Genomic DNA, 24,959 nt, shown 5'->3' on the forward strand with positions numbered 1-24,959 from the left:
CATAATTGCACGAGCCACAGCGAATCCCGCTGATTCTTCTCAGCAGTGAAAAGATGTTCTACCGGGCAAAAGGTGGATAAAGAACATCTGTGGAAATTGATCATCACTAATTCTACCCCAGGTCTGCTACAGCATTTTAACCCGGCTCGGCAGTGTAAAGACAGCTTAAGTTAGCTTAATGTTGGACAATGAATGAGTATGTACATAACGTTACCTTTATAGCAAACTTTTTTTATTCAGTAAATAATAAGTGCAATAGTTGGCGTGGCCCAGGTGCCAACTGACTGATGTCATACAGGCGGCACTGGTTGGATCCGGTTGGATCTCTGGGAAGTGATGTCCAAAAACACACCACTTCTCGCCATTGGTACCGACAAAGAACAAAAGGGAGATCTTCAAGACTGTAACTTTAATTTACAAGTAAATTATTCATTCAATTAGGTTTAACAGCTACTTAAAGGTCATTTATACACAATCAAATTTGGAACATGGCAGAACGTATTTGAAATCTGAAAAATGTCATTACTCACAGGTACAAAGCACTGTCTATAAGTAATTAATTGAAACATGCTAAATCTAGGCCTGCCATTAAATGTATTGATATCCAAATCAGGATAGGCCAAGTTACAAGAAATAATATTGGCTATTTTAGCTCACACAAATTAAAGAAGCTGTATTCCAGAGCAATGCTACCCAGTATTTCCTAAATTATTTTAAGTAATTTGGCCCTGCATTTTTTAATCTGAAGAAAAACACGTTTTCACATTCTCTTCAGGTGGTAAGATGACAAATATCACTGTAAAAAGAATACACATCCAAGCCATGCTGGATTTCACCAGCCTATACACAAATATTCCCCAATCAGATGGTTTAGAGGCTATTAAACATTTTCATCAGTACAGCTCATGTTGGTGTATCTGTGCATGTGCAAGCTGGAGCATATACCTATAGGCAATGTACACTGACAATGTCTAGTAAAATTGAAATTTGCTTTTAGAAAGGAGCCAAAATCCTTAAGAGCAAAGCAAGAGCACTAAAAGCAGCCGACGCACTGATTACAGTACCATGACAAGAATTAAACCCTATATTGGGACTATAACTGTATTTCAAGGTACAGGACACGTTTAAAGGCATACTATGCAGGATTTGTTTCTTTGCTTTGCTCCTGTGTTTACAATCAATCACCTTCTCCATTCTCAACCCCTCCGACATCCCGAAGATGATGAAGCACAATCACCAACAAAACAACTAGATATTTTTCTGTGCCTTGCTATGTCGGTAGCTTCATAACCTCACATTGCAGACTATTGGAATCATGTCTTTCAAAAATACCGCAATTTCTGTATTCATACCAGTCAAGCAGTCACAAGAACTCCCATTTTGCTGTCATATGCAGGGTAGTTATGAGATGGAACAGGGCTATGCTAGTCACTGCGAGCACAGCACCAGCAGATTTAAATCTGCGCTAGCCTGCTTGGCAGCATGGCAAAATTTGGTAACATAAGCAGGCATACTCACAAACGCAATTCATTGCCAATTTTTATTTTTGTATTTTACAAAGTCCATCTTCGTGTATTTGTTGCAGCAAAATCGTCTGACTCATCCGATGTGTAGCTAGAAGGGAGGTCGCGTTCCCCCTTCAGTAGATTGGGGAAGAAGCCGACAATATCTCTAGGCTCTGGCCTATCAGGCAACCCCCGCACATTCACCAAAATATGAAGTTAGCGGGGGGGAAATGCAATGTGTCTCTCCGAATATAGATGTTAGCTAATCATGCCTAAATTTAGTTAGCAAATAATGACAGCTACCTAGCCCATCACCGAAAGCTGACTAGCCAACTGGTTAGACACCAAGGTGACCCCATCATTCCAGCACTAACCCAGCTAAAAACGTGAAACTGTTGCCTATCCATACACGTTTCTTCTTCTCTTTTCCTTCTCCTTCTCCTTCTACTGGCCACATGCTTTACAGATACAGCCCACAAAGAAAACATGTGACGCCCAGAAACATGACACTTATTAGAATGACAAATGCAGGCAAACAGAACGGATTCTGAAGCTCTAAATCCATGGGTGAAATGAATGTGGGACTGTGGGTCCCATGCATGGATGGATTAGACCAATGCCTTAACAGATACCAGACCAAGGGACCCATTCTTGTACTAAAACAGTGTCTTAACAGATACCAGACCGTGAGGCCCGCCCATGCACAAGAACTGTTTCATAACAAATACCAGAACATGGGGTCCATCCATGCACTAGAACAGTGCTGGAACAGATACCAGACCATGGGGCTGAACCATGCGCTGTGTCAAAGGTTTTAGAGACAAACGAAGCCCCAACCTTCCAGGGAAAGATGTTCATTAACACTAGAGCTCACTCGTGAAATTTTATACACTTTCATTGATGTAAAACAGAGAAAAATTCAAAAAATCCTTTTGTTTCATGATCTATAGAATTTGTGTATCTCACATACAAAATGAAACATTGCAATGAACAGAGATTTGTGTTCAAAATCAACAAACTGATGTAGAAGTATAGTTCACAGTATGGTACAATAGATAACTTATGAAAGTTTGGAACAATCAATGTAAAAGAACAGGATAAAGAGCCTTCTATTTTTAAATGAGTATAGTTGCTTAAATGCCATTTAGCCATAAATTATCTATATTACATTTTTCAATGTTCAGGAGTAGTAATGTGCCAAGTCGGTTGAAATATCAACTGTTTCATAATGCTTCACATATTACTCATAAGGAATAGTCTCTAGTTATCATGTAATGAATGTCAGGCATCTCTCTTACCATAAATTTCTGCAAATTATTTTCTAAAAGTCCTTGTCTCATAGTAAAACTGCATGTCCACATTTTTTCAACAGTTCCACCTTTTTTTCTTTCTTAAACCCAGTAAGAATTGGAAGTGAAATGCTGCAGTAACCACAGCCACTGACACTCCTGAGATGGGGCAGTGCATGTACTGTGCATCAGCAGGGTGCCAGAAAAATGGGAGCTCTTAACAGCTCAAAGTATGACACACCGTTTTGTCTTTTTTGGCAAGTATTTCTTTATGAACTCTTCTGCTTGCTGCTTGTCCTCTGACGGTGTCTTTTCATTCTTGAACCATTCCTCTAAATCTTTCCGTCTCCTCACCAGAACCTCCATCTCGCTCAATAATTCCCCCAGCACATTATCTTGGTCAGTCCTCTTGTGTTCCTCCTCTCTTTCTGCCCTTGCCTGGTTTTCCCCTTCCTTCTCCCTCTGTGCTCCTTCCAGCCTTCTTTCCATTTCCTGCTTTTGCCTTTTTAAGGCTTCAATTTCTGATTTGTACTTGGTCAGTTCTCTGCTCATCTCCTTCATCATCTGAAATTGCTTCATTACCTTTTCTGCCTCCAGGAACATCTCATGAGTGTAGAAGCTTCCTCCATTATCCCAGTTCATCTTTTCTATCTTTTTAAACAGCTCAATGACTTGGTTTCTGTCTCTCTTTTCTCTGTTACTGAAGACATGGTACCTGCCTCCACAGTCCTCAGTCAGCTTCTTGACCTCAGGATCACCATTTGCTATGTATTCTTCAATGGATTGATCACCAAGGTCATCACCTCTGGTGAAGAGGACCATTGTGTACTTCTCAGCTTTGTCACCAAAGGTCATTTTGATCAGCCTGAGTGTCTCGCCCTCCTCTGGTGTGAAGCGTCCCACTGACATCACCAAGAGGATCAAATGAGGTCCAGGAGATGCCAACCCAATGCATTTAATGATCTCCTGGTGGGTGTCTTCAGCAGACTGGGTGGTATCATAGAGGCCTGGAGTGTCAATCACAGCTACCCGTCTTCCCAGTACAGTAGCTGTCTCTTTCTGGCATTTCTTTGTCACAGAGTTACTTTGAGCCTTGGCGGTAAACGCCTCTCTCCCCAGTATGGTGTTTCCTGTGGCACTCTTCCCTACACCAGTCTTCCCCACCAGCATTATCCTCACACGATCTCTGTCGTCCTGTTTGAGATTCATACCTGAAAAGGAACAAGTGAAAAGCTTTGCATCATTGTTTTTCAGGCTATTTTAAAAGCATTCCCCTGAGAAAATGACTTCCAATATACTAAACGTTCCTCTTATTTATGTGGTAAACAAGAATATAATAACAACAACAACAATACAATTGTTCAGAGTGCATATTATAATGTTTCTCAAATCATATTTTTGTATTAGTATAGTATAGTTACAGTACAGTATATCGGTGCATCATGCTTACTTCTTAAACGATTCAGTCCAGGTCTTCTTTCTTTCTTTAAGGGACCTGTTTTTGTATTAAAAACACAAACATATTAGGCAGTATACTGCTTTTTTTTCTCAGGCTTATTTTTCTTTTTTACTGATGATATATTTATATTTATTTTAATGGATATCTTCCTACTATATATAGGATAATGGGTGAGATGGTTAATGACAAATATGCTCTTTCAATCGCAGTCTAAAGCAGAATGATTATCATACAATTAGAAAAAAGGCTAAAGGTTGTGTGTTGAAGTTATTGACTTTACCAAACTTTGTTTAAAGTAAATACATTCATGCTGAGAGGTATTAAGTTGGCTGGGATGACCGTGCCTCATTTCTCACCAGTGACCTTTTGTAGACAAATCAGGCGCCCCCAGTCTGCTTACTAAAGCTGCACATGAAGTGTCTCTCACACTCATCTGGAATGAGCAGTTTGTGCTCAAAAACCTTCCAAGTTGGCTGAATTTAAGCAGTTTTGTGTGTGAGGTGCCTGCTTTTCGAACAGGTGTAAGCCTCCTTGACTGTGTTGAGCAGGTACACTGACAGCAAACAAAGAGGAGGAACCTTTGCTGCACCTCCCACCCTTCCAAAATCACAAAATTCCCCATTTTCCCAATTAAAAGATCCCGGGCCCAGTCTAAACGATGATTTTTTTTTTTTTGTTTGATAACAGCGTTGCTAATTTGGCAGCTCAATTTAAAACACTTACGTTCTGCATGTCCTATGCTCACCACCATTTTAACGTCAACTGAAGGCACAGAGAGAAAAAAAAGAAGGGAAGCAGTTATTTATCACCAGGATTGTGATGAATAAAAGTGTGTAACTGTGTACATCCCGAACTCATCTCTACATTTGTTTTTCTTTTGTACAATGCTATTTATAATTTACATTGTATACAGTTTTTATTAGATGATTGCAAATTCATGAGATAATATTGAAAACTGAATCCAAAGTGGTTCAGCCCATGAAGAACTGCACCATAAGTTCAGAATCTGACTGATAATTTGCACTAGAGGGACCCATCCAACACTGATCACATCTCACCAGGAAGCTCAGGTTTAAGGTGACCAGGGCTCCCAGAGTTACCACTGTTTAATTCCTCCCAAAACACATGCCAGGTGCTTGTAGGTTACCAGTTGTCCGAATAGAAACCTATGAGCACCCCAACACAAACATTATGGAATCATTATGGATCCACCCTCCTCTCTGTTATAACTTCATGGTAATTAAAATAACTAAATATATTTAAGGAATATATGAATATATGAAGCAGTGATCCTGGGGATCAAGTATGAATAGCTGAAAATACAAAATGGCTGCAAAGACAAGGTCTCAGAGGTGGAAAGGGTAGTTAATTGGTAAGGTAAAATTCCTGGTTTTTGAGGATGGCACAGTATGCTGGTTTTCATTGTTTCATTGTTACTTGAAGGGATATTTCAATTCCTGATATTTTTATCTTTTTCTTTCGTTCGAGGTCGCCACAGCGGATCATCTTGATCCACATATTGCCCCTGAACTCCTGATATTTTATTATTACATTTTATTGTATGATTTTCATTTGCCCCTAACAGTATTTCTGTACAATGAACAATATTTTAGATATTTACAGACGTTACTGACAACCGGCCAACTTTAGTGTTGCTGGCACAGGGGCATTCAGGGATTTATGGTCTAAAGCAGTGGTTCCCAAAGTAGAGAATGAGCCCCATAGGAGGGCTGCACAGAGACAATAGGGGGGCAAGATGAGAGTTAAAGAAAAAAGGCATCACGTAGGATGTGGGAGGGGCTTTAAAAATGTCCTATTACCTAATGACATAACACTGGTCTAAAGCAAGAAGAAAATACATTTCAAGTAAGTCCAAAGCAGATACTTTTTATTTTTTCTTGTTTTATCATGATTTATTTCAGAGTTTATTTCTCTTACCTCGCAGTTCTTTACTTCTGCTTTTCTGTCCTTTCAGAGCGACATCAGACCATTGAAATACCTCTCCAGTGAAGTAACTGCCTTCATTTTCATCCACAATCTCCTGGATCTTCTCCAGAAGCTCAGTTATTTGTGTATGGTTTCTCTTGCTGTGGAAGTGATACCTGCCCCCACAGTCTTGAATAAAGGCCAGCAGAGCATCATCACCTGGTCTAGCTGAATCACCAACACTGACATATTCCCTGTGGTCTTCATGCATGAACAGCACCATTGAGTACCTTGAAGCTCCTTCACCGAAAGACTTCTTGAACCTCCTCAGAGTGTTTCGGTCCTCCTGTGTGATGTTCCTCTCCTGCTGCACCCACAGGAACACATGGGGTCCTGGGTCAGACAGGCTCAAACACTTCCCAACCTTCAGTGAGTGTTCCTCCACAGAGAGATTTGAGTTAAACAGATCTGCTGTGGTGATCACTGCCAGGTTCCTCCCAGCCACAAACCGACTGCGCCTTTCACTCTTCTGTGTTTCTGAAACTTGGAAAGCCTGTTTCCCCAAAATGATGTTTCCAGCAGACCTCTGTCCTTCTGCAGTCTGACCCATCAGCATAATCCTCACCTGCCTCATTCTAAACACTGTAGAACAACACATTCAGGTTAATACAGCAGATCATATGGGCCTCGTCCCACAAGGGATAAAGGATAGGGGAATATGCTATTTATTCCCTTCGCATACCTTGAAAAAAAATGTTACTGGTTTGTATTTGCAAACTCTTTATAACAAAATAAAAGTAAATTTTTAACAATTCTAACTACAGCTGAGGCCTAATGTTACATTTAAGGAACACAATAACTCAGTTTTAACATTACAAATGCAAATAATTGCAATACATATTCAAGCTATGCAATTAAAAATGCAATTTCGGCTGGCTCTAATTTGTACCCATGTTCCTTCTGTAAAATGCCACAGCCTATGTAAGCCCAATACATACATTGATTGCCACATGTTCCATCATGTATTGTCTTCATTAGAGGCCATTTACCATGCTTCCCATTGAATGCCATGTGGATGCTGTCGTCACATTGTCAATATGGCAATAATAAAAGTACCATCAACATATTTATCAATAAATTAACTTATAGTTAAATTTAGAATGCATTTTGTCAAGAACATCTGTGTTGTCAGAGGAGCTGTTAGAAATAGCTGGCGTGAGCTCAAATTTGCGTTTGTTCACTCTCTCTCGTCCCTGTCGAGATCAACTAGTGACATTATTCATTATAAACAAGGAATAACACTACTTACACTGAATAATAGGCCTAATACAACACCACTTCCACACAGTGGTGCACAAAAAAGCAGGGTCTGTATTATTTTTACAGATGTATCCGTTTTATATCGATTTTTGACCGGTTTCCCGCTTAATTTTGGCATTTCAGGATTGATGCAGCTGCATCTTAATCAATTGGATCAGAGCATCGGTTGAAAGTGGTGAACACTGCGATGTGGGATCGAGTCTCCTGGGATTGCCAGCACTGGAGAGTGATCAGAAAATGAAAGTGCTGAACATAGTTGTTGTGGTTCACCAAACATGCATGGCTAACATAAGGATGAAAATTCTGTCAAATCCCATCTGCATGTTTTTAACAGAATTTTATGACATTTTCACAACTGACGTGTCCCAGGATGTGGGATTTTTGTTTATGCTTATTTTGTTGATGAGCACTTGAATGCTTTAACATCTGCTTGCCTGCTTTTGTATTCAATTTGAATAAAGGAGGCCCCAAAATACCAGAACCAACTCAATTGCTCTACCCTTTTTCTTAATTCAGTATACTGTAAGTTTGACAATTAGTTCAGCAAGGCTTCATGAAATCTGATTCAGTACCACCACTATCCTTATTCTTAGTCAAATGTGGGTAAATGTTTAAATACTGATTTAAGGCTACATCAGAAGGGTTGACACCATGTTTCACTTATTTACAGTGAAGACCGTCTACAGCTAGGAGAAAATGCAGGAAATCCATTTCTTGATGGTATGAGAGTGAATTCAGGCTGGAATTCTAATCATTAAATGTAATGGCATTAACCCTACTCCCATTCAGGCTTCATTCATTCATGGCAAATAATAACAAATATGCCATTCTGAAATGTCAACTGAAGATAGGGATTGATAAAAGTGTGGTATGAAAATGGTTCTGTATGTTTATATATAATGTAAATCTTTTTTTTTTTTTTTTGAATATGATTTCAATCATTGAATAATTATTACAATGTTCATTGAGCTATTTGAAAAATCAGAGTCTGAAAGACCAATATAAGATTCTGAACTAAATTTAAATAAGACAATATAAGATTTTTGAAAGACCCAAAAAGAAAGAATGTTTACAACCTACCAGCTATTTTCCTTCCTTGAAAAACAAATCAGGATAGTTGCACCTTCAACTATTCACTATTATGTTTTATGGCCAACATGACACCGTACAGAACAGATGAGTGGTATTAACTTACTCATTGGACGATTCCAGGCAGGGCTGATATTTCCCCATAAATCCTCCCCTGTTGTCACATCCCCTGTCACTAACACGGTGAGTCATTAAAAACACAACAAACACAACAGAAATAATAATAATAAATTATACACACATGTAAAACTGAAAATATAAAATAATTTCTCTTTCCAAGTAAACTACATCAAGATCAAATAACTTAGTTATCAGGATAATATAGTTATTTTAGCTGCCTATATATATTTCTATATACATGCTACATAAAGTTTTTAGTCATTGAAGAACAAGTACTTCTGAATATTCACCTGTACTCAAGACTTCATATATTCTCTCTTTGATTTAGGTGAAATATGAATGCAGAATGTTAATTGTACTATGTGTATGTCAATGCCAATCTTGTTTTAGTTGTACTGCATAGTTGCTTTCTCACCCAGGTCTCCTTGTAAAAGATATTTCCAATATTGAAGGGAGGGACTTCCTGATTAAATAAAAATTACACAAAATTTAAAAAAGATGAGTGGTATTAACTTACATTTTGGACGCTCATGCTCAGAACTGGTGCTTCTACATTGACCCGTCTCTGTGTTTGCATCTCCTATAACACAGTGAATGTTTATTAATACACAATAAATACAATAGAAAAAGTGGATTACACAAATCATATAAAACTGCAAATATAACATTATTTCCACTTGAAAATAAGTGAAATCAGGATTCCCGATAATATTTTCATCAGAATAAAATTTTTGTTTAAACTGCCCCAATATATATGCTATACAGAGTCTCTTGTCACTTAACAAACACAAGCACTTTGGCAATATGTACCTAAACTCAAGATTATATTTATTATATATTATTATACAAATACTATTGTTATTTTCTCTCTTTAAATTAGTTTAATTATGAATTCAGCATTTAGCCTGATCCTTCTCTTCACTTCTCAGAAGTAATGAATGCAAATGTCAACTTATCCTCCCTTTCTCTACTGACTGTTAAACTACACCATCATACAATAAATGAACTGATATGAATACCCAGAAGAAAAAAAAACGTTGTTTAATTACAAGTTATAATAAATGTTAAAGTCTGAAGTCATCTTCAGTTTCTGTTAAAAGAGTAGCCTATATTAAATCTTCGAAAATCTGATTATTGTTTTTTAAATGTATCATTTGATCAATGGTGAAGACACTCGTTTTCATTGTTTGCATTTAATGGAACGGATTACAGACAATATCAACACACATTTGTGCAGCTACTCACGGGGATCAGTTGTTGTAGCCATTTCAGGAGAATTTCTTCTTAACAGATAATATTCAAAATGGAGCTGTGGGAATGAAAAGTATATTTCAAAGACAATCATCCACCTTCAGGAGGAGCTTGAATGCACAGCATTGTGACAAACAGCCAGCAGAAAATGTCTTTGTTTGAATATTATATTTACAGCAAGCTTTTTTGTTTTCGCTGATGGCCTACATACAAAAATGTTCTGAAAAATGTTTTTCAGTAATGAAATGTTGCTGCCTTCAGAAGCCACACAGAGAACTGAGAGCTGAGAGTGAGAAACAAATTCAATACAAACTAGATTCATGTCCATTATAGCAGATAAATCATATCATACCTCTGCACATGTTAAACAGATCTTTAAATATTACATGAGAATGTTGAAGAACCTCAGAATTAAGTTAAGAAAGGAATATATATATATATACACACATACATACATATATACACACACAAATGTTAGAAACTCTTTCATTCCTTTTTCATTCTTTTCATACATTGCATACTGTAGCACTAGACCTAAATGTAAACAATTCTTTTAAATCAGTTAATTTGCCAATATTGGACTTTTTAAACATATGTATCACTGCCAACACACTTTGCTTGAGAGCAGAATACACAAGTGTAAAAACTACATATACACATCAAAAGTCAAGAACACTGTTGCTTCAGCTGTTGTCAATTATCCTTGGATTTTTCTATTGTAGTTTGCGAGTCTACTTACTGTGGGATTTCAATTCAATTTTCTTCTGCAGAGCTCCTGTGAATTCTTGTGAGTTCATGTGTCCTTGATCAAGTTCTTTAGGATGTAAAAATAAAGAAGAAAAAAAAAGATTTAAGAAAAGCAAGGTCCTTCTTTACTTCTTTGCATTACCCCATGCAGCTGCAATGAAGGCTTTTCACGCCTTTTTCCCCATCTTTCAGTCTCATGGCCCATTCAACTCTCACCACTCTTTAGTCATACAGACAGACACCATGATTCTGCACATCTACACAGCCAATAATTTGTTCCATCACGAGTTGTCAAACCAGGACACAGCATTTGAAAACAAGCAGGGGAGAGAAAAAAAAAAAACTTGCCTAACTTGCTGTATAGCATAATAATAATTGTATGCAAATGTCAGGAAAGCCCCAAATGCTTCCTGTTTTGGTAATTAAAAAACATATTAAAAGAGCTACAAGTGCTCTTGAAAAAGAAAACCTTGAATTATTCATATGCCTCTTAATTCTGATTACTTGGAATCATAATATCTGTTGAGCTTACATTAGTTTCACAATTGACCTCTGTAAGACATAACAAAAATATTATCTGAGAAAAGCAAGGTCACCGTTTACACAAGATTGACAGTAAAAACACATTTTAGTCATTCCACTTTGTCCCAGCTGCAATTAAGGCTCACCTGGACTCATGGCCTGTCTTGATCTGTCCTTCTGTCTAAGGTCCCACTCTGCTCCCCTTACACTGAGTTTGAGTCACACGGACTGTCACCGTGACTCTGTGACTCTGCCCTTTGGGGGAACTTACTGTAAACCTTTGATATGTCAAGGGTTTACAGTAAGGATATAATGTTCAAAAACACGCTGCAACTTGATGCTTCGCATGTCACAGATTTTTATCTCTGTCGAGAAAGCTCAAGTCATTTCCTTCTTTTGCAGTGAAATAAAAGAATGCTGTTCAACTGGGCTCAACCAGATGCACATTAATGCTAAACCACAATCGCTAGCGAGCAATGAGGTAAGGATGTCCAACAGCCAATGTTATGTCTCCCTGCTGGACTCCCAGGCAATCAGTGCCGCCTCAATCTGGATTCAAGGCAGGATGGTGGGGCCCATCACTGGACCAAGGACAAGTGCTTTAGCTAAGAAATGCCAGCCTGCAGGGTCCTTAGAAACACCCTTTATGTGAGGCAACAGAATAACTTGTACTCAATAGCCTAAAAATACACAACCTCCGATTAACCACATCACAAACACCACAATATAACTTATACGCTATCTCCTATTAATGACTTCACATAACCACCACAGAATAATTTATACACTATCTCCTGTTAACGACATCAAAAACTCCACAGAATAAGTTATAGACAATCTGCTATTAATGACTTCGCGTAAAAGCACTAAACATTGTTTCAACACATTTCCTCTTTTATTTGTCTGAACATCACAATGACAAAAAATAGATGCGTAATCTGTGAAAGCATTATGTCCATATACAAAAAAACCTACATCTTCAGCAATAATATATTAATTTATCGGAAAAATAAAATACATCAGAGTTCAAGGAAATGAATAAGAATAAGATGATGAGCAAAGTTAAATAGTTTCTCTTGTAAGCCAATCAGGAACTGATAATTGCTTTGGCAACCCACTGCCTGCTTTCTCGCATACTCATTATTGTTTTTCTAATTATTAGAATTATTTTTCTTTCCGCCTACAGTTCTGTACACTACTCTTCCCTTCAGCTTTTAAGCTAGACATGCCATTCTAACTTTGTAATATTATTGTAGTTTCCTGGCTGCCTGACATATAGTCCAGGCATGCTGCCAAATGTGTAATCTCCCATGTTCAATGAGTTTCCTTAGAGAAAGATTATTATTATTACTGTTTTTTATCTCTTTGCAAAAACTGTAAGTTTTTCTGTCTGTCTAGGAGATATAATACTTGCTGAGTACACTGCCAGTTTTCAGAGAACTGCACAGAACCACAGATGTATTTCATTCCATGATATCATGTATTAAAGCTTCTCAACCTTGATTGAAGTTTCCATGTAAAATTGAAATAACCTTCAACAGCAAATGTTGAGTCATAGTACATGTGCTGTTCAGCCAACATTTGCCATTGTTGCAATTTATTTTTCATTCCCCATTCATTCTCTATGGGATTTTTTCCCACAAAAAAACTAATATTTGGAAAACGAGGAGAACAACAAAACTCACACAGAAAAGCCCATCCGGGATTCAAACCCAGGACCGCCTGTCGTGAGGAGACAGTACTATCCACTGCACCATGCCAGCTTCTAAATTTGGCATTTTGGAATTGTGCAGCCACATCATAGACACTAGGACGGGTGCATCATTTCGAATTGGTGAACACCGCTAGAAATGGGATCGAATCGCCTGGGATTGTCAGTTGGTGTCAATGGGGAGTGATCAGCACATGAAGTGCTGAACATGGTTGTGGCTAAATCAAATGAATATGGCCAACTTAAAAATGAAAATTTGCTCAACTCACAGTAACCCACCTGTTTGTTTTTAACTGAATTTTATGACACTTGCACAATTCATTGGTCTGAAACATTTGCCTGCTATTGAATTTAACTTGAATAACGTAGGCACCAGACTGACATAACCTACACAATTGCCCAACCAATTTTATTAATTTAGCATACTATAAGACAAATCAGAAAGTCTTCATGGTATCTCACTCAATCCCACCACTATCCTCAGTTATGAGTACATGTTTAAATACTGGTGTAAAGCTACACCAGTTGCTGAAGGTTGCAGAAACACCGTGTTTCACTTATGTCCAGTGAAGCCTGTTTACAAATATGAAAAAATTCAGGAAATTGATTTCTTGACTGTATGAGTGTAAATTAAGGCTGAAATTCTAATTATGAACTTTAATGGCATGAAAACCACTCTCATTAATGCTTTATAATGGTAAATAATAACTAATATGCCATTCTGAAATGTCAACTGTGCATTATGATAGGGACTGATAAAATTTCACTTTTTGTGAATTGACCTCAGTAAGTGTGGTATGGAAAGGGTATATTCTTTCTTCTGGATATCATTTCAGTCATCTCATAATTATTAGAAAATTCCTTGAGCCATTTGAAATGCCAATGTAAGATTGTGAAAGAACAATATGTGATTTTGGAAAAAAAAAATTGGACAATATAATATTTTGAATAAAATTGAAATAAGACAATATAACATTTTTTGAAAGACAAAAATTGGCATTGTTTCTGGAAATCTACTGAATACCGTTCTTTCAAAATACATGGTGTTTTGATGAAGGTGGTGGTGAACAATCTCTCATAGGTGCTCAATTGGGTTGAGATCTGGTGACTTCAAAGGCCATAGCATAATGATTCACATTATTTTCATACTCACCAAACCACTCAGCGGCACCTCATGCCCTGTGGATTGGGGCATTGTCATCCTGGAAGAGACCACTCCCATCGGGATAGAAATGTTTCATCAAAGGGTAAAGGTGATCACTCCGAATAACTTTCTATTGATTTGCAGTGACCCTCCCCTCTAAGGGAACGAGTGGACCCAAACCATGCCAGGAAAATGCCCCCCACGGCATAATAGAACCCCTGGGCCCCCTCACTGTAGGGGTCAAGCATTCAGGCCTGTACATTCTCTTGTTGTACACCAGAATACACGGCATAGTTACAACTGGCAAGCAGAAAAGGTCTATGTTTGAATAATATATTTACAGTAAGCTCATTTTTTAGTTGCCGTGTTATGTGACCATCAGGTCTTCATTTCGTAATATTAGACAACTGTCCTATTATATATTTACATTTTTCTAAATTTACTTGTTTATTCAAAAAACATACATTGTTGTAAAACAGCCCATTTAGGTAAAATGTTTGACCTGATGGGTTTTGTCCTGCCTCGTGTAATCATGTGGGCTTGAGATTCCTGGGACTGCCAGTAGGTGTCATTGGAGAGTGGTCAGCAAATGGTGTTTGAAGGTTATGGCTAAAACATACAAATGTGTTTCTCATAAAAATAAAAAAAAGCATTTGTCAACATGCGGCGAAGCACCTTGTTGTTTAGAATAGAATTTTATGATGCTTGCACAACTGATTGATGATTTATGATTTTTGCTCATTTTCTAAATTCAGCACTGTAATTTTGATGATACGATCAGCAATTCTTCATGGTATCTCCGTTAATCCCCACACTATCTCCAGAGAGGCTGGTAATTGTTAAAATACTGGTGTAAGTTTGCATCAATTTAAAAAACGTCTGAATTTCACTTGCAGTATGTTATTTGTAGTAAACCCTGTTTACTGGAGGGAAAAAAGCAGAAAATTGATTTCCTGATTGCAAGAGAATGACTCATGTAATGGCATTAGTACCAGTCCCACTGAGACACCTACACTTCGCATTGAAGATCACAACTTTTTCCAGATGAATGTTAATAATATAAGCAGTATCAAATTAAAAATATGTTCTGGTTGGTATAGTTAATAACCCCATATACACTGAGATACTTTGGTATTCACCGATGGCCTAAATACAGCAATGTTATGAAAAGTGTTTTTCAGTCGCCTTCAGGAGCCACACAGAAGATTGAGAGCAAGAGAGCAACTAATTCAATACAAACTTGATGCTTCTCCATTAGAGCAGATGTGATTTATCATACGTCTGCAAATGTTGAACAGTTTTTCAAATATTACTCCAGAAAGCTGATGAACTTCTGAATTAAGGTCACCAGAAGGAAACATTTGAAATATTCACTCTTTAATTCATTTTTTCATACACAATAAATGTGTACAATTGTTTTAAATCAGTTGATTTTCTTTGTTTCAAAAACACATATGTAAATGTATCACTGACAACACACTTTGCTTGAGAGCAGAAGACACAAGTGTATAAACCGCATATACACATCAAAAGACAGGAACACTGTAGCTTCAGCGGTTGTCAACTGTGATTATCCTTGGGGGTTATGAATTTAAATCAGACAGCAAGTCTACTTACTGTCTGATTTAAATTCAGTAATCTGTCTTTTTGCAGAGTTCCTGCAAAAAGACAGAATACTGTTCGTTTTCTATGTAGAGTTGTGCTGAGTTAGACTTGTTTTAATCCAATGCAATATCCCTCTCTTCAGGCCCCAAACATGTGCCAAAATGAAAAGAGAAGGTGTGGAGTATGTGCGAAAAACCAAACCACAGGTGGACTCACCCCAGCTGCAGGAAGCTGTCCTCAGTCCCATCCCATCCCAGCCCTCAGCCCATTTCCCTGGGCCTGGAATTTTCTTGTTTTTTTCCCCCCATTTTAAAGGAGCAGTACATTTTCATTTTAAAAAGGGCAAAATATAAGCAAAAAATAAAAATATATGAGCACAAAATATGCGGTTTTGAAACCAAGGAAAAGGAGAGCGGATCATCTCATCTGTAATGCAGTTGTGTGTCTTTGGATGGCAGACGACCACGAACGCTTTGCTATCCAAGCTCCTGTACCCATAAAGTGCCCCCTGGCTCAATGGCTGATCTATCCCTCCTTTGCCATGAAATATAAAAAAGGCTATTCAGCTGGGCTCACCCAAAAGCATGGTTATATGCATTCGCAACCATTACCACATAAAACATACATCTGGTTTTCAAAACTATACTCTACACGACAATAGTTCAATTCCTGTTCTCCACGACTCCTTCCACTTCCTCCGGTGTGTGCGTGTGTGTGTGTGTGTGTGTGGTGTTAGACCCCTATTCATCACAGTCAGTAGATGTCACTCCTCACTAAGAACAAATGTGCCATAAGGTTCCATGAGATCACCATATTGTATTTTCCACCAATTTGAATTTTTTGAAAAACACTGAAAATGCATGCAACTCTCCTCCCTTTATCCTCCCTTAATCCAAATAGTTGGATTTACACAGCTTGGCTCATCTCACAAACCTTTATGCAGGTATTACTTTTCTATTGTTTCTATCAAAAAATGTCTGAATTATGAACCAATGAAATTGCAGTGAGTGTGGCTTTCACACAGAACGTAACTATGTGCTTACTGGGTCAGCGGCATCTTGAATCGGCAACCATTTTCTACAACATTTACTCTTTACTTTTCTTAAAGGCTTGGTTGATTCTTATGAAACTTAGCATATTGCTAGATGGTGGCACCCAATAACCCAATACTAAATTAGCAGGTGATTGGCCACTTGATGGTGCTATCAGTTGAAATTGAAATTATTAAGCAATCATAACTCCTGCATTGTTTGACCTGGAGGCTTGAAAACAATTTCAGTAGAATTCCCTCCTCACAAAGAACAAATTTGCCTCAAGGAACCATATTGTATTTCACACCATTTTGAGTTTTATGAGAACACTTAAAGTGCTTATCCTTCTACAACAATTAACCAGTTTACATGAAATTTTACATTTTGCCTCATCTCACAAACCTTTTTACACACATGAACTTTGTAGTAGCTGTGTCAAAATATGGCTGAATGACAAGCCAATGATATTGGAAATGCATCTCCTTAAACTAATAATTCCAAAGCAGTTTGGCATGAAGTTATGAAATTTGGTATGTGTATCTAAGCTTAATCCAACTAATGGTGGTGCTTTAGAGGTCAAAATATAAGAAAATATTCAAAAATTCAATTAAAATAACTGTTAGGTCAGACATGTGCCAAAGTTGATGCCATGATCCATATTCTTGGTTCAGGGCCACCTTCATCAATTCTCTGTGTTTGCCAATTGTTGTTATGCTGGTTGGACCCCAGGAATCACTGCTTGCAGTTATATTTTTTTCTTGATTTGGCTCTGTACTTCACAATCTGAGGATTGTAACTGAACAGTTCACATGTGCTCAACTTTTATTAAATGGTAATTTCATACATTTTCATTTCACCTTTTAAAAATTGCAGCACCTTTTATACATAGCCAAGTATAGCATTAATGTCTTGTAAAAAAAAAAAAATGCTAATGTTAAAAAATCCCTGTCTTCTACGTAACACCTCCAGATTTCCACTACATTTTATCATTATTCCAAAATCCAGTTTTAGTTGGAAGTGAAATGGTGCTGTCACCACATTCACCAACACACATTCCTGAAACTGGGCAGTGCATGTGCTGTGCATCTGCTCACTGTATCACACATCCTCTTTCCTTTTTTTTTTGCACAGCTTCAAAATGATCTGAGTATTTCAACATGAAGGATTCAATCTCGTCTGCTTGCTGCTTTGCAAGTTCCTGATATTTCTGAGTAATTTTATTTATGAGTTTTGTGTACTCTGCTTCTGTCAAACTCACTTCTACATCATTGATTGGTTTTTCGGCCTCTTTATCTGCATTATTGGTCTCGCTTGTTTTCTTTTCCTCTTCATCATTAGCTTTTCTTTTTTTCTTTTGTTTTGCTTTCCTCATTTTCTCAGGCATTTTAAGTGATATTTTAAATTTGCTCCCCCTTCTCTCTTTCCCCTCTCCTCCAATCAGTTTCTCATTCCCTTCTTCATCTTGTTCCTCTTTTTTCTCTTGTTTGCATTTTTCTTCCTCCTCTCCATCCTCCTGGCTCTCTATAACATGTTGCTCTGGCCTCCATGTTCCACTGGCCCCTTCTCTCCCTTCCTCATTTCCTGCTTTCTTCTCCAGAAGTGCCAGGTGTCCCAGTAATTCCCCCTGCTCTTCATCTTGGTTATTACTTTTTCTGTGTTGCTCCCCTCGTTCTGTCCTCTCCTGCTCTTCCAGTTGTATGAATTTGTCCTTCTCCCTCTGTAATTTTTCCAGATTTCTCTCTCTCTCCTGTTTTTCCCTTTCTAGATCTTCAATTTCTGACTTGTACTTAGCCTGTAACATCTCCAGGTCTCTCACCTCCTCCTCTTTCGCTTTCCACATCTGCATTCGTATCATTACAATTTCTGCCTCCAGGAACATCTCATGAGTATAGCAGCTTCCTCCATTATCCCAGTTCATCATTTCTATCTTTTTAAACAGGTCAATGACCTGGCAACTGTCCCTCTTTTCTCGGTTACTGAAGACATGGTACCTGCCTCCACAGTCCTCAGTCAGCTTCTTGACCTCAGGATCACCATTTGCTATGTATTCTTCAATGGACTGATCACCAAGGTCATCAGCTCTGGTGAAGAGGACCATTGTGTACTTCTCAGCTTTGTCACCAAAGGTCATTTTGATCAGCCTGAGTGTTTCTTTCTCCTCTTGCGTGAAGCGTCCCACTGATATCACCAAGAGGAACACATGAGGTCCAGGAGATGCCAACCCAATGCATTTCATGATTTCCTGCTGGGCGTCCTCAGTTGACAGGGTGCTATCAAACAGGCCTGGAGTGTCAATTATAGCTACCCCTCTTCCCGCTACTGTTCCTGTCTCTTTCTGGCATTTCTTTGTCACAGAGCTCATTTGGGTCTTGGAAGAAAACGCCTCTCTCCCCAGTATGGTGTTTCCTGTGGCACTCTTCCCTACACCAGTATTCCCCACCAGCACTATCCTCACACGCTCTCTGCTGTCCTGTTTGAAATTCATACCTGAAAAAGAAACAAGTTTGCAACAACATATTTCAGGCATTCCCATGTATAACTTTTATGCATAGCCCCTCCATTTTAGTGCACCATAATATTTAGGACAAATGACTTGACAGGTGTTTCTGATTAGTCAGTTGTCAATTGCTTCCCTAGAGCAGATATAAGAGAGCTCTTAGTATCTAGTCTTGATTCTAGGCTGTTGATTGCCCCTGGAGTGTTACTGGCCTTAGTCATAATGAGGACCAGAGTTGTGCCAATTAAAGTCAAGCCTTTATGAGGCTGTGTAAAAAAATAAATAAATAAAAAGTCACAGACATAGGCCAAACCTTAGGCCTACCAAAATCAAATGTTTGAACATCATTAAGAAGAAAAAGAGCACTGGTGTGCTTAGTCGCTTGGTGTTTGTTGAATTTTGTTGAAAGAATGTAAATTTTAATATTCTTAAAATCATGAGTTTTATGTACTGCATTTGTATCTTATTGTTCCAATATATTGGAATCTCATACTTACTTCTTGAATGGCCAAGTATGGTAGGAACTTCTCTCCTCAAGGGACCTGTGTATTAAAAATATAAAAATATAAGGCAGTATATGGTGTTTTTTTTCTTATTTCTACTGATGACATAAAATATATATTTTCCAGATTATCACTCCTACTACACACTAGATAATGTGTGAAATGACCAATATGCTCTTTCAGTCAAAGTCTAATCAAAAAATGGGTAGAAATGGGAAAAAGCAGAAAAAGAAATTTCTGCATTAATGTTGGATATGTAACTGCAATTATCTTTTAAATAAGTAAAAATCTAACGTAGTAAATTAATGTATGATATAGTATATGCACTTAATTATATTTATGAAAGTAGTAACCATTTATTATGTATATATAATAATGGCTATACTTCTCAATATTTAAAAATGAATACCTTGTCTACTAAGCATTAAAGGAAACAAGGCAATGTATGTAACACACATATATGTACAGTGGTGATTTAACCCATTTCCATACATAGTTAAAATGAAGAACTCATTTGGCCTGTGAGTTATATTGCATAGAGCCGTGCCTTATGGCTTTTTCAACTCTTGCTGGTCTGCTGCTCTTGCTTTTGCTTGATTCCTTATGTCTGACATGTACTTACTGTTTGTAGTAGAGAGAGGAATACGTGAGGGGAAGAAGTCTGGTGGAGTTTGGAAAAGTTTATGACAGGACTGTATTGTGCTTTCAAGTGTGTATTTCAGATTAGTTTGAGTTTTAAAAAAAGTAATATTATAAGTAAGGTAAGACCTTGCTGACGTTAGGGGACGGGGGAATTTTCCTCCATTAAATGCTCAGTTAGCAAACTAGCTGGTTAGCTAATTCGGCCACCTTCTTGTTCACCGGAAGGTTTTTTTTGTGCGGTTTTTTGCCCCCATCAGGGGCAAAATATAAAATATACTTGTGATTAGTTTGCTTTTATTGTTACTTGCTAACATTAGCTGTAGTTTATTTGGATAAATTTTGGTTGTATTTTGTCATAAGGTATAAATAAACTATTAGCCTACCTAGTACTAGGTTTCCTTCAGTTTTTGCCATTAAGTAAAAGCTAGCTAAGATAGTTGATTATAACCTGATTGATTCCACACCCGTCAATTCTTTTTGGTATTATTAATTCAACACTTAAAGTTAGCTAGATAGATAGCTAGAAGCTAGATAGTTAAAAGTGTGTGTTTTAACGTTGTGGTTTTGGTGTCTCCATCTCGACAACTTAGCCTAGACTTAGGGAAAGATAGGGTGATAGGTTGAAAAAATACGGCCAAAGCTGTGTGAGGGTTGGAGGATGATGACGCTTCTGGAAAGAGATTTCTAGGGGGAGTTCGTCTGGCACCGTTGCCGGCTAGACTCCACAGTTCGCAGCCGGTAGTTTCAGGAACTGGGTAGCATTGTCCTTTAATGAACTGGTGTGCACGCCACAGCTGGGAAGTGGGGACAATCCAGAGTAGGCAGGGAGAGATAATTGGGTGACAATAAGGCGCAAGCGCAGCGAGTGGGAGGACTGACGAGCCACTGGGCACCCAGAAGAAAAGGGAGTTGGTGATTGTGGGGGACTCAATTATTACAGGGGTACACATGCAAAAACAAAACTGGACATGAAATCACATGTACATCTTCACATGGGAATTCCACATTTTCATGTGTGACAGACAGACAAACTACAATTTTCACCTGTAAAACAAACATTACTTGTACATAAACTACCCTTTTCTGCCCTCATAAGTGGGATATTTGTGTACTCTTCACATGTTGGGCGTTCATGTGATTTTTTTCGTATGGGTTGATATTGTTTCAGTTATAGTGTATGTCTTTGATTGGCCCAAATGATTTTTGTTTGTAATGAAGGACATTTTTGATATTTACAGACATTTCTGACAACCTGTCAGCTTTACAGTGGCTGGTATATGACCAATTGGACGTTTGTGGTCAAAATAAAAAAGTTCTTCAAGTTAGTCCAAAGCAGCTACTTTCTATTTTAATCTCGTTGTATCATGATTTACTTCAGAGTTTATTCCTCCTACCTTCCAGGTCCTCTCCAGAAGTCATTTCTTTCTTTGTGCTCTCCGAGCCTTTCAGAACAGCTTCCGATGGTTTAAAGATCTCCCTGGTGAAGTAACTGCCTCCATTTTCATCCACAATCTCTTGGATCTTCTCCAGAAGCTCAGTTACTTGTGTATGGTTTCTCTTGCTGTGGAAGTGATACCTGCCCCCACAGTCTTGAATAAAGGCCAGCAGAGCATCATAACCGAGTTTAGCTGAATCACCAACACTGACATATTCCCTGTGGTCTTCATGCATGAACAGCACCATTGAGAACCTTGAAGCTCCTTCACCGAAAGACTTCTTGAACCTCCTCAAAGCGTTGTGGTCCTCCTGTGTGATGTTCCTCTCCTGCTGCACCCACAAGAACACATGGGGTCCTGGGTCAGACAGGCTTAAACACTTCCCAACCTTCAGTGAGTGTTCCTCTTCAGTGAGATTTGAGTTAAACAGATCTGCTGTGGTGGTCACTGCCAGGTTCCTCCCAGCCACAAACCCATCATGCCTCTCACTGTTCAGTGTTTCTGAAACTGGGAAGGCCTCTGTCCCCAAAATTATGTTTCCAGCAGACCTCTGTCCTTCTGCAGTCTGACCCATCAGCATAATCCTCACCTGCCTCATTCTAGACACTGTAAAACAACACATTTAGGTTAATACAGCAGACCAGGGGTCAAAGGTAAAATAACACACTTGGGTTAATATGACTGGTTAAATGGCCATGTGGGCATTGTCTCATCAGAGGTGATAATGTCGACTTGAGTTACCTGGGAGTGCCAGTAGATGTAAAGACGTATCAAGAAATAAGTAAAAGATCAAACAAGACAACAAAAAGAGCTGAATATTGTTCTGATAAAACTGAATGAATGCAGCCAGCTTAAAAATTAACATTCTCTCAACATCCTGCAACAAACTGTTTGTTTTTAATAGAATTTCATGACACTTGCACAACTGACTGATCTCAGGATCCAGGTTTTGTTGTTCATGATGGCTTGAATCCTGACACATAAACAAGCACCTCCAGAACAGTGAGATTTATGGGTAAAGACTTGCATAACTGGTCATTTTCATTGAAACACATCATCCACATTCAAGGACGCCAGGTAAACAAACAAATAACTCAAGGGGAAAACGTATGTTTCAGTGACTCTGAACTTTTTTAATGAACAGTCATTCATGCTTTATTAATTTATGTGATAAAAGTGATAAAACTTCACTTTGTGAATTAACCTCCCTAAACATCCATCCATTAGTGAGGGATGCTCTCTTTTGAATATGATTATACTCATCTCATCATTATTATAATGTTCCATGAAATATGTGAAAGACCAGAATTTAAAATAATTTTTAAAAATAATGTTTACAACCTACCAACTATTTCACACCCTCAAAAACCAATTCAGAATGTTTCAGAAGAAAAACAGTCACTCTTTCAATTATGTTTATATCATATTTTATGGTAAACATGAGACAGTACAGTGAAGATCAGTGGTATTAACTTACTGGTTGGACGAACAAATTCAGGGCTGTGCTTTACACATGAATCCTTCTCTTTGTTAATATCCCCTGTTAATAACACAGTGAAATATTACTTAATACACAATAAACACAATGGAAAATATGAAATACACATAAGAAACTACAAATATAAAATCCTATTTTCCTCTAAATAAATAATATCATAAATCAGGATCTAGCCTATACTAAATCTTCAGAAAACAGATATTATTTTATTTTAATTTGTCATTTGTTTGTTGGTGAATACATATTCATTTTCAATCCTTGCATAAAATCCTACAAGTCATAGACAATGCCAATTCCCAATTCTGCAGCTACTCACGGGGATCAATAGAAAGTGTAGTCATCGCAGGAAAACTTGCTGTCGACAGAAAATACTCAAAATGGTGCTGTGGGAATTAAAATTGAAAGTTAAATATTTCAAAGACAAGCCTCCACCTCTAAATGTGACCTTAAATACACAGCATTGTTATAAATGGCAAGTAGAAACGGTTTAATTTCATTTACATTACATCAGTATGTCCCAAAAATGATGGTTACCTGAAATATGGCAGGGGGGGTTATGGCCTGTGTAAAAAGTCCTGTAATTTCTACATGGTGAAACCAAAGCATATAAAAAATACCCTGAAATAACAATTGAGAATGTGGACTTCAACCACATATGTCTTTGTCCCATTATGGAACTCAATGTATGTATGCAAGTTCTCATAACTCTGCAAATGTTGAATAAACTTTGAAATATTATATTAAAAAGAAATCAAAAGATGAAAAACTTCAGAATTAAGTTCATAAGAAGGAAAATATAAATAGTATGAATATTTCAAATTTTCACTCTTTCAGTTTTTGAGTATACTGTAAATGTATACAATTCCTTTAAATAAATTGCTTAGCTTCATAAAAAACAATTTTTGACTTTTCATCCATATGAAAATGTACCAATGACAACACACTTTCCCTGAGAGCAGAATACATGTGCATAAGCCACACATACGCATTAAAAGACAAGAACACTAGCTTCAGCTATTGTCAACTGGGATGAACCATGAGTCTTTCAGTTGTAGTTTGTAAGTCTACTTACGGACTGGCTTAAGTTCAGTGTTCAGTCTTCAGAGTTCCTGTGAGTTCCAGTGCTCTTGAAAAAAAAAATCCTTAATTCTGATTACCTGGAATCATAACACAGAATCTGTTGATCTTACATTAGTTTCACAATTGACCTCTGTAAGACATAACAAAAATACTATTTGAGAAAAGCAAGGTGGCCGTTTACACAAAATTGACATTAAAAACACATTTTAATCATTTCACTTTGTCCCAAGCAGAAATTCCAGCTTAAGGCTCACCTGGACTCTTGGCTTCTCTCGATCTGTCCTTCTGTATAATGTCCCGCTCTGCTCCCCCTACACTGAGTTCGAGTCACAGATGGACACTGTGAATCCAACTGCACTGTGGGGAACTTCAATCTTCATTTGTCAAACAACAATGGTCAAAATCATGCAGCAAAAAAAAAAACTTGCCTATCTTGTTGTTCAGCATATCACAGATTTTATGCACCACTGTCGGGAAAGCTCCAATCAACGCCCTCCCTTGTGAAATTTAAAAAATGCTGTTCAACTGGGCTCATCGCAAAGTACGTTAATGCGTAACCACTATCAGTACCAAAAATATGTCTA

The 24,959-nt window shown here is 37.8% G+C and overlaps 2 protein-coding genes across 6 annotated transcripts; both read right to left on the reverse strand.

The window, feature by feature from the left end:
* Positions 1 to 392: 392 nt before the first annotated feature.
* Positions 393 to 24,758, reverse strand: LOC135243888 (uncharacterized). Of its 2 annotated transcripts, XM_064316016.1 has the most exons (9): positions 24,630 to 24,758; positions 10,699 to 10,773; positions 9,954 to 10,017; positions 9,226 to 9,288; positions 8,695 to 8,763; positions 6,192 to 6,821; positions 4,977 to 5,015; positions 4,245 to 4,289; positions 393 to 4,005 (listed from the first exon to the last, which is right to left on the reverse strand). In XM_064316016.1, exons 3-9 carry the CDS (start codon positions 9,973 to 9,975, stop codon positions 3,020 to 3,022), a joined length of 1,854 nt encoding a protein of 617 aa, XP_064172086.1. In that variant the 5' UTR covers positions 9,976 to 10,017; positions 10,699 to 10,773; positions 24,630 to 24,758; the 3' UTR covers positions 393 to 3,019. The 2 variants fall into 2 exon arrangements, with proteins under 2 accessions (XP_064172086.1, XP_064172087.1); XM_064316017.1 differs by lacking the exon at positions 4,977 to 5,015.
* Positions 17,001 to 24,768, reverse strand: LOC135243887 (GTPase IMAP family member 8-like). Of its 4 annotated transcripts, none has more exons than XM_064316014.1 (7): positions 24,630 to 24,768; positions 24,368 to 24,452; positions 23,612 to 23,678; positions 23,275 to 23,337; positions 21,756 to 22,403; positions 19,714 to 19,758; positions 17,001 to 19,206 (listed from the first exon to the last, which is right to left on the reverse strand). In XM_064316014.1, exons 3-7 carry the CDS (start codon positions 23,634 to 23,636, stop codon positions 17,810 to 17,812), a joined length of 2,178 nt encoding a protein of 725 aa, XP_064172084.1. In that variant the 5' UTR covers positions 23,637 to 23,678; positions 24,368 to 24,452; positions 24,630 to 24,768; the 3' UTR covers positions 17,001 to 17,809. The 4 variants fall into 4 exon arrangements, with proteins under 4 accessions (XP_064172084.1, XP_064172083.1, XP_064172085.1 ...); XM_064316013.1 differs by having other exon boundaries at positions 24,368 to 24,421; positions 24,630 to 24,735; XM_064316015.1 differs by lacking the exon at positions 24,368 to 24,452 and having other exon boundaries at positions 24,630 to 24,753.
* Positions 24,769 to 24,959: the final 191 nt, after the last annotated feature.

The sequence above is a fragment of the Anguilla rostrata genome, chromosome 17 (assembly GCF_018555375.3).
Source record: "Anguilla rostrata isolate EN2019 chromosome 17, ASM1855537v3, whole genome shotgun sequence".
Lineage (NCBI taxonomy): Eukaryota > Metazoa > Chordata > Actinopteri > Anguilliformes > Anguillidae > Anguilla > Anguilla rostrata.

What these genes read in the sequence shown, in the direction of transcription:
- LOC135243888 (XM_064316016.1), bottom strand. Translation starts at nt 9,975, where the DNA reads ATGGCTACAACAACTGATCCCC. An exon ending in GGCTACAACAACTGATCCCC is followed by an intron (nt 9,289 to 9,953) that starts GTGAGTAGCTGC and finishes ACTGTGTTATAG; the next exon opens with GAGATGCAAACACAGAGACG. An exon ending in CAGAAGTAAAGAACTGCGAG is followed by an intron (nt 5,016 to 6,191) that starts GTAAGAGAAATA and finishes CTGTGCCTTCAG; the next exon opens with TTGACGTTAAAATGGTGGTG.
- LOC135243887 (XM_064316014.1), bottom strand. Translation starts at nt 23,636, where the DNA reads ATGACTACACTTTCTATTGATCCCC. An exon ending in TACACTTTCTATTGATCCCC is followed by an intron (nt 23,338 to 23,611) that starts GTGAGTAGCTGC and finishes TGTTATTAACAG; the next exon opens with GGGATATTAACAAAGAGAAG. An exon ending in CATACTTGGCCATTCAAGAA is followed by an intron (nt 19,207 to 19,713) that starts GTAAGTATGAGA and finishes TTTCTTTTTCAG; the next exon opens with GTATGAATTTCAAACAGGAC.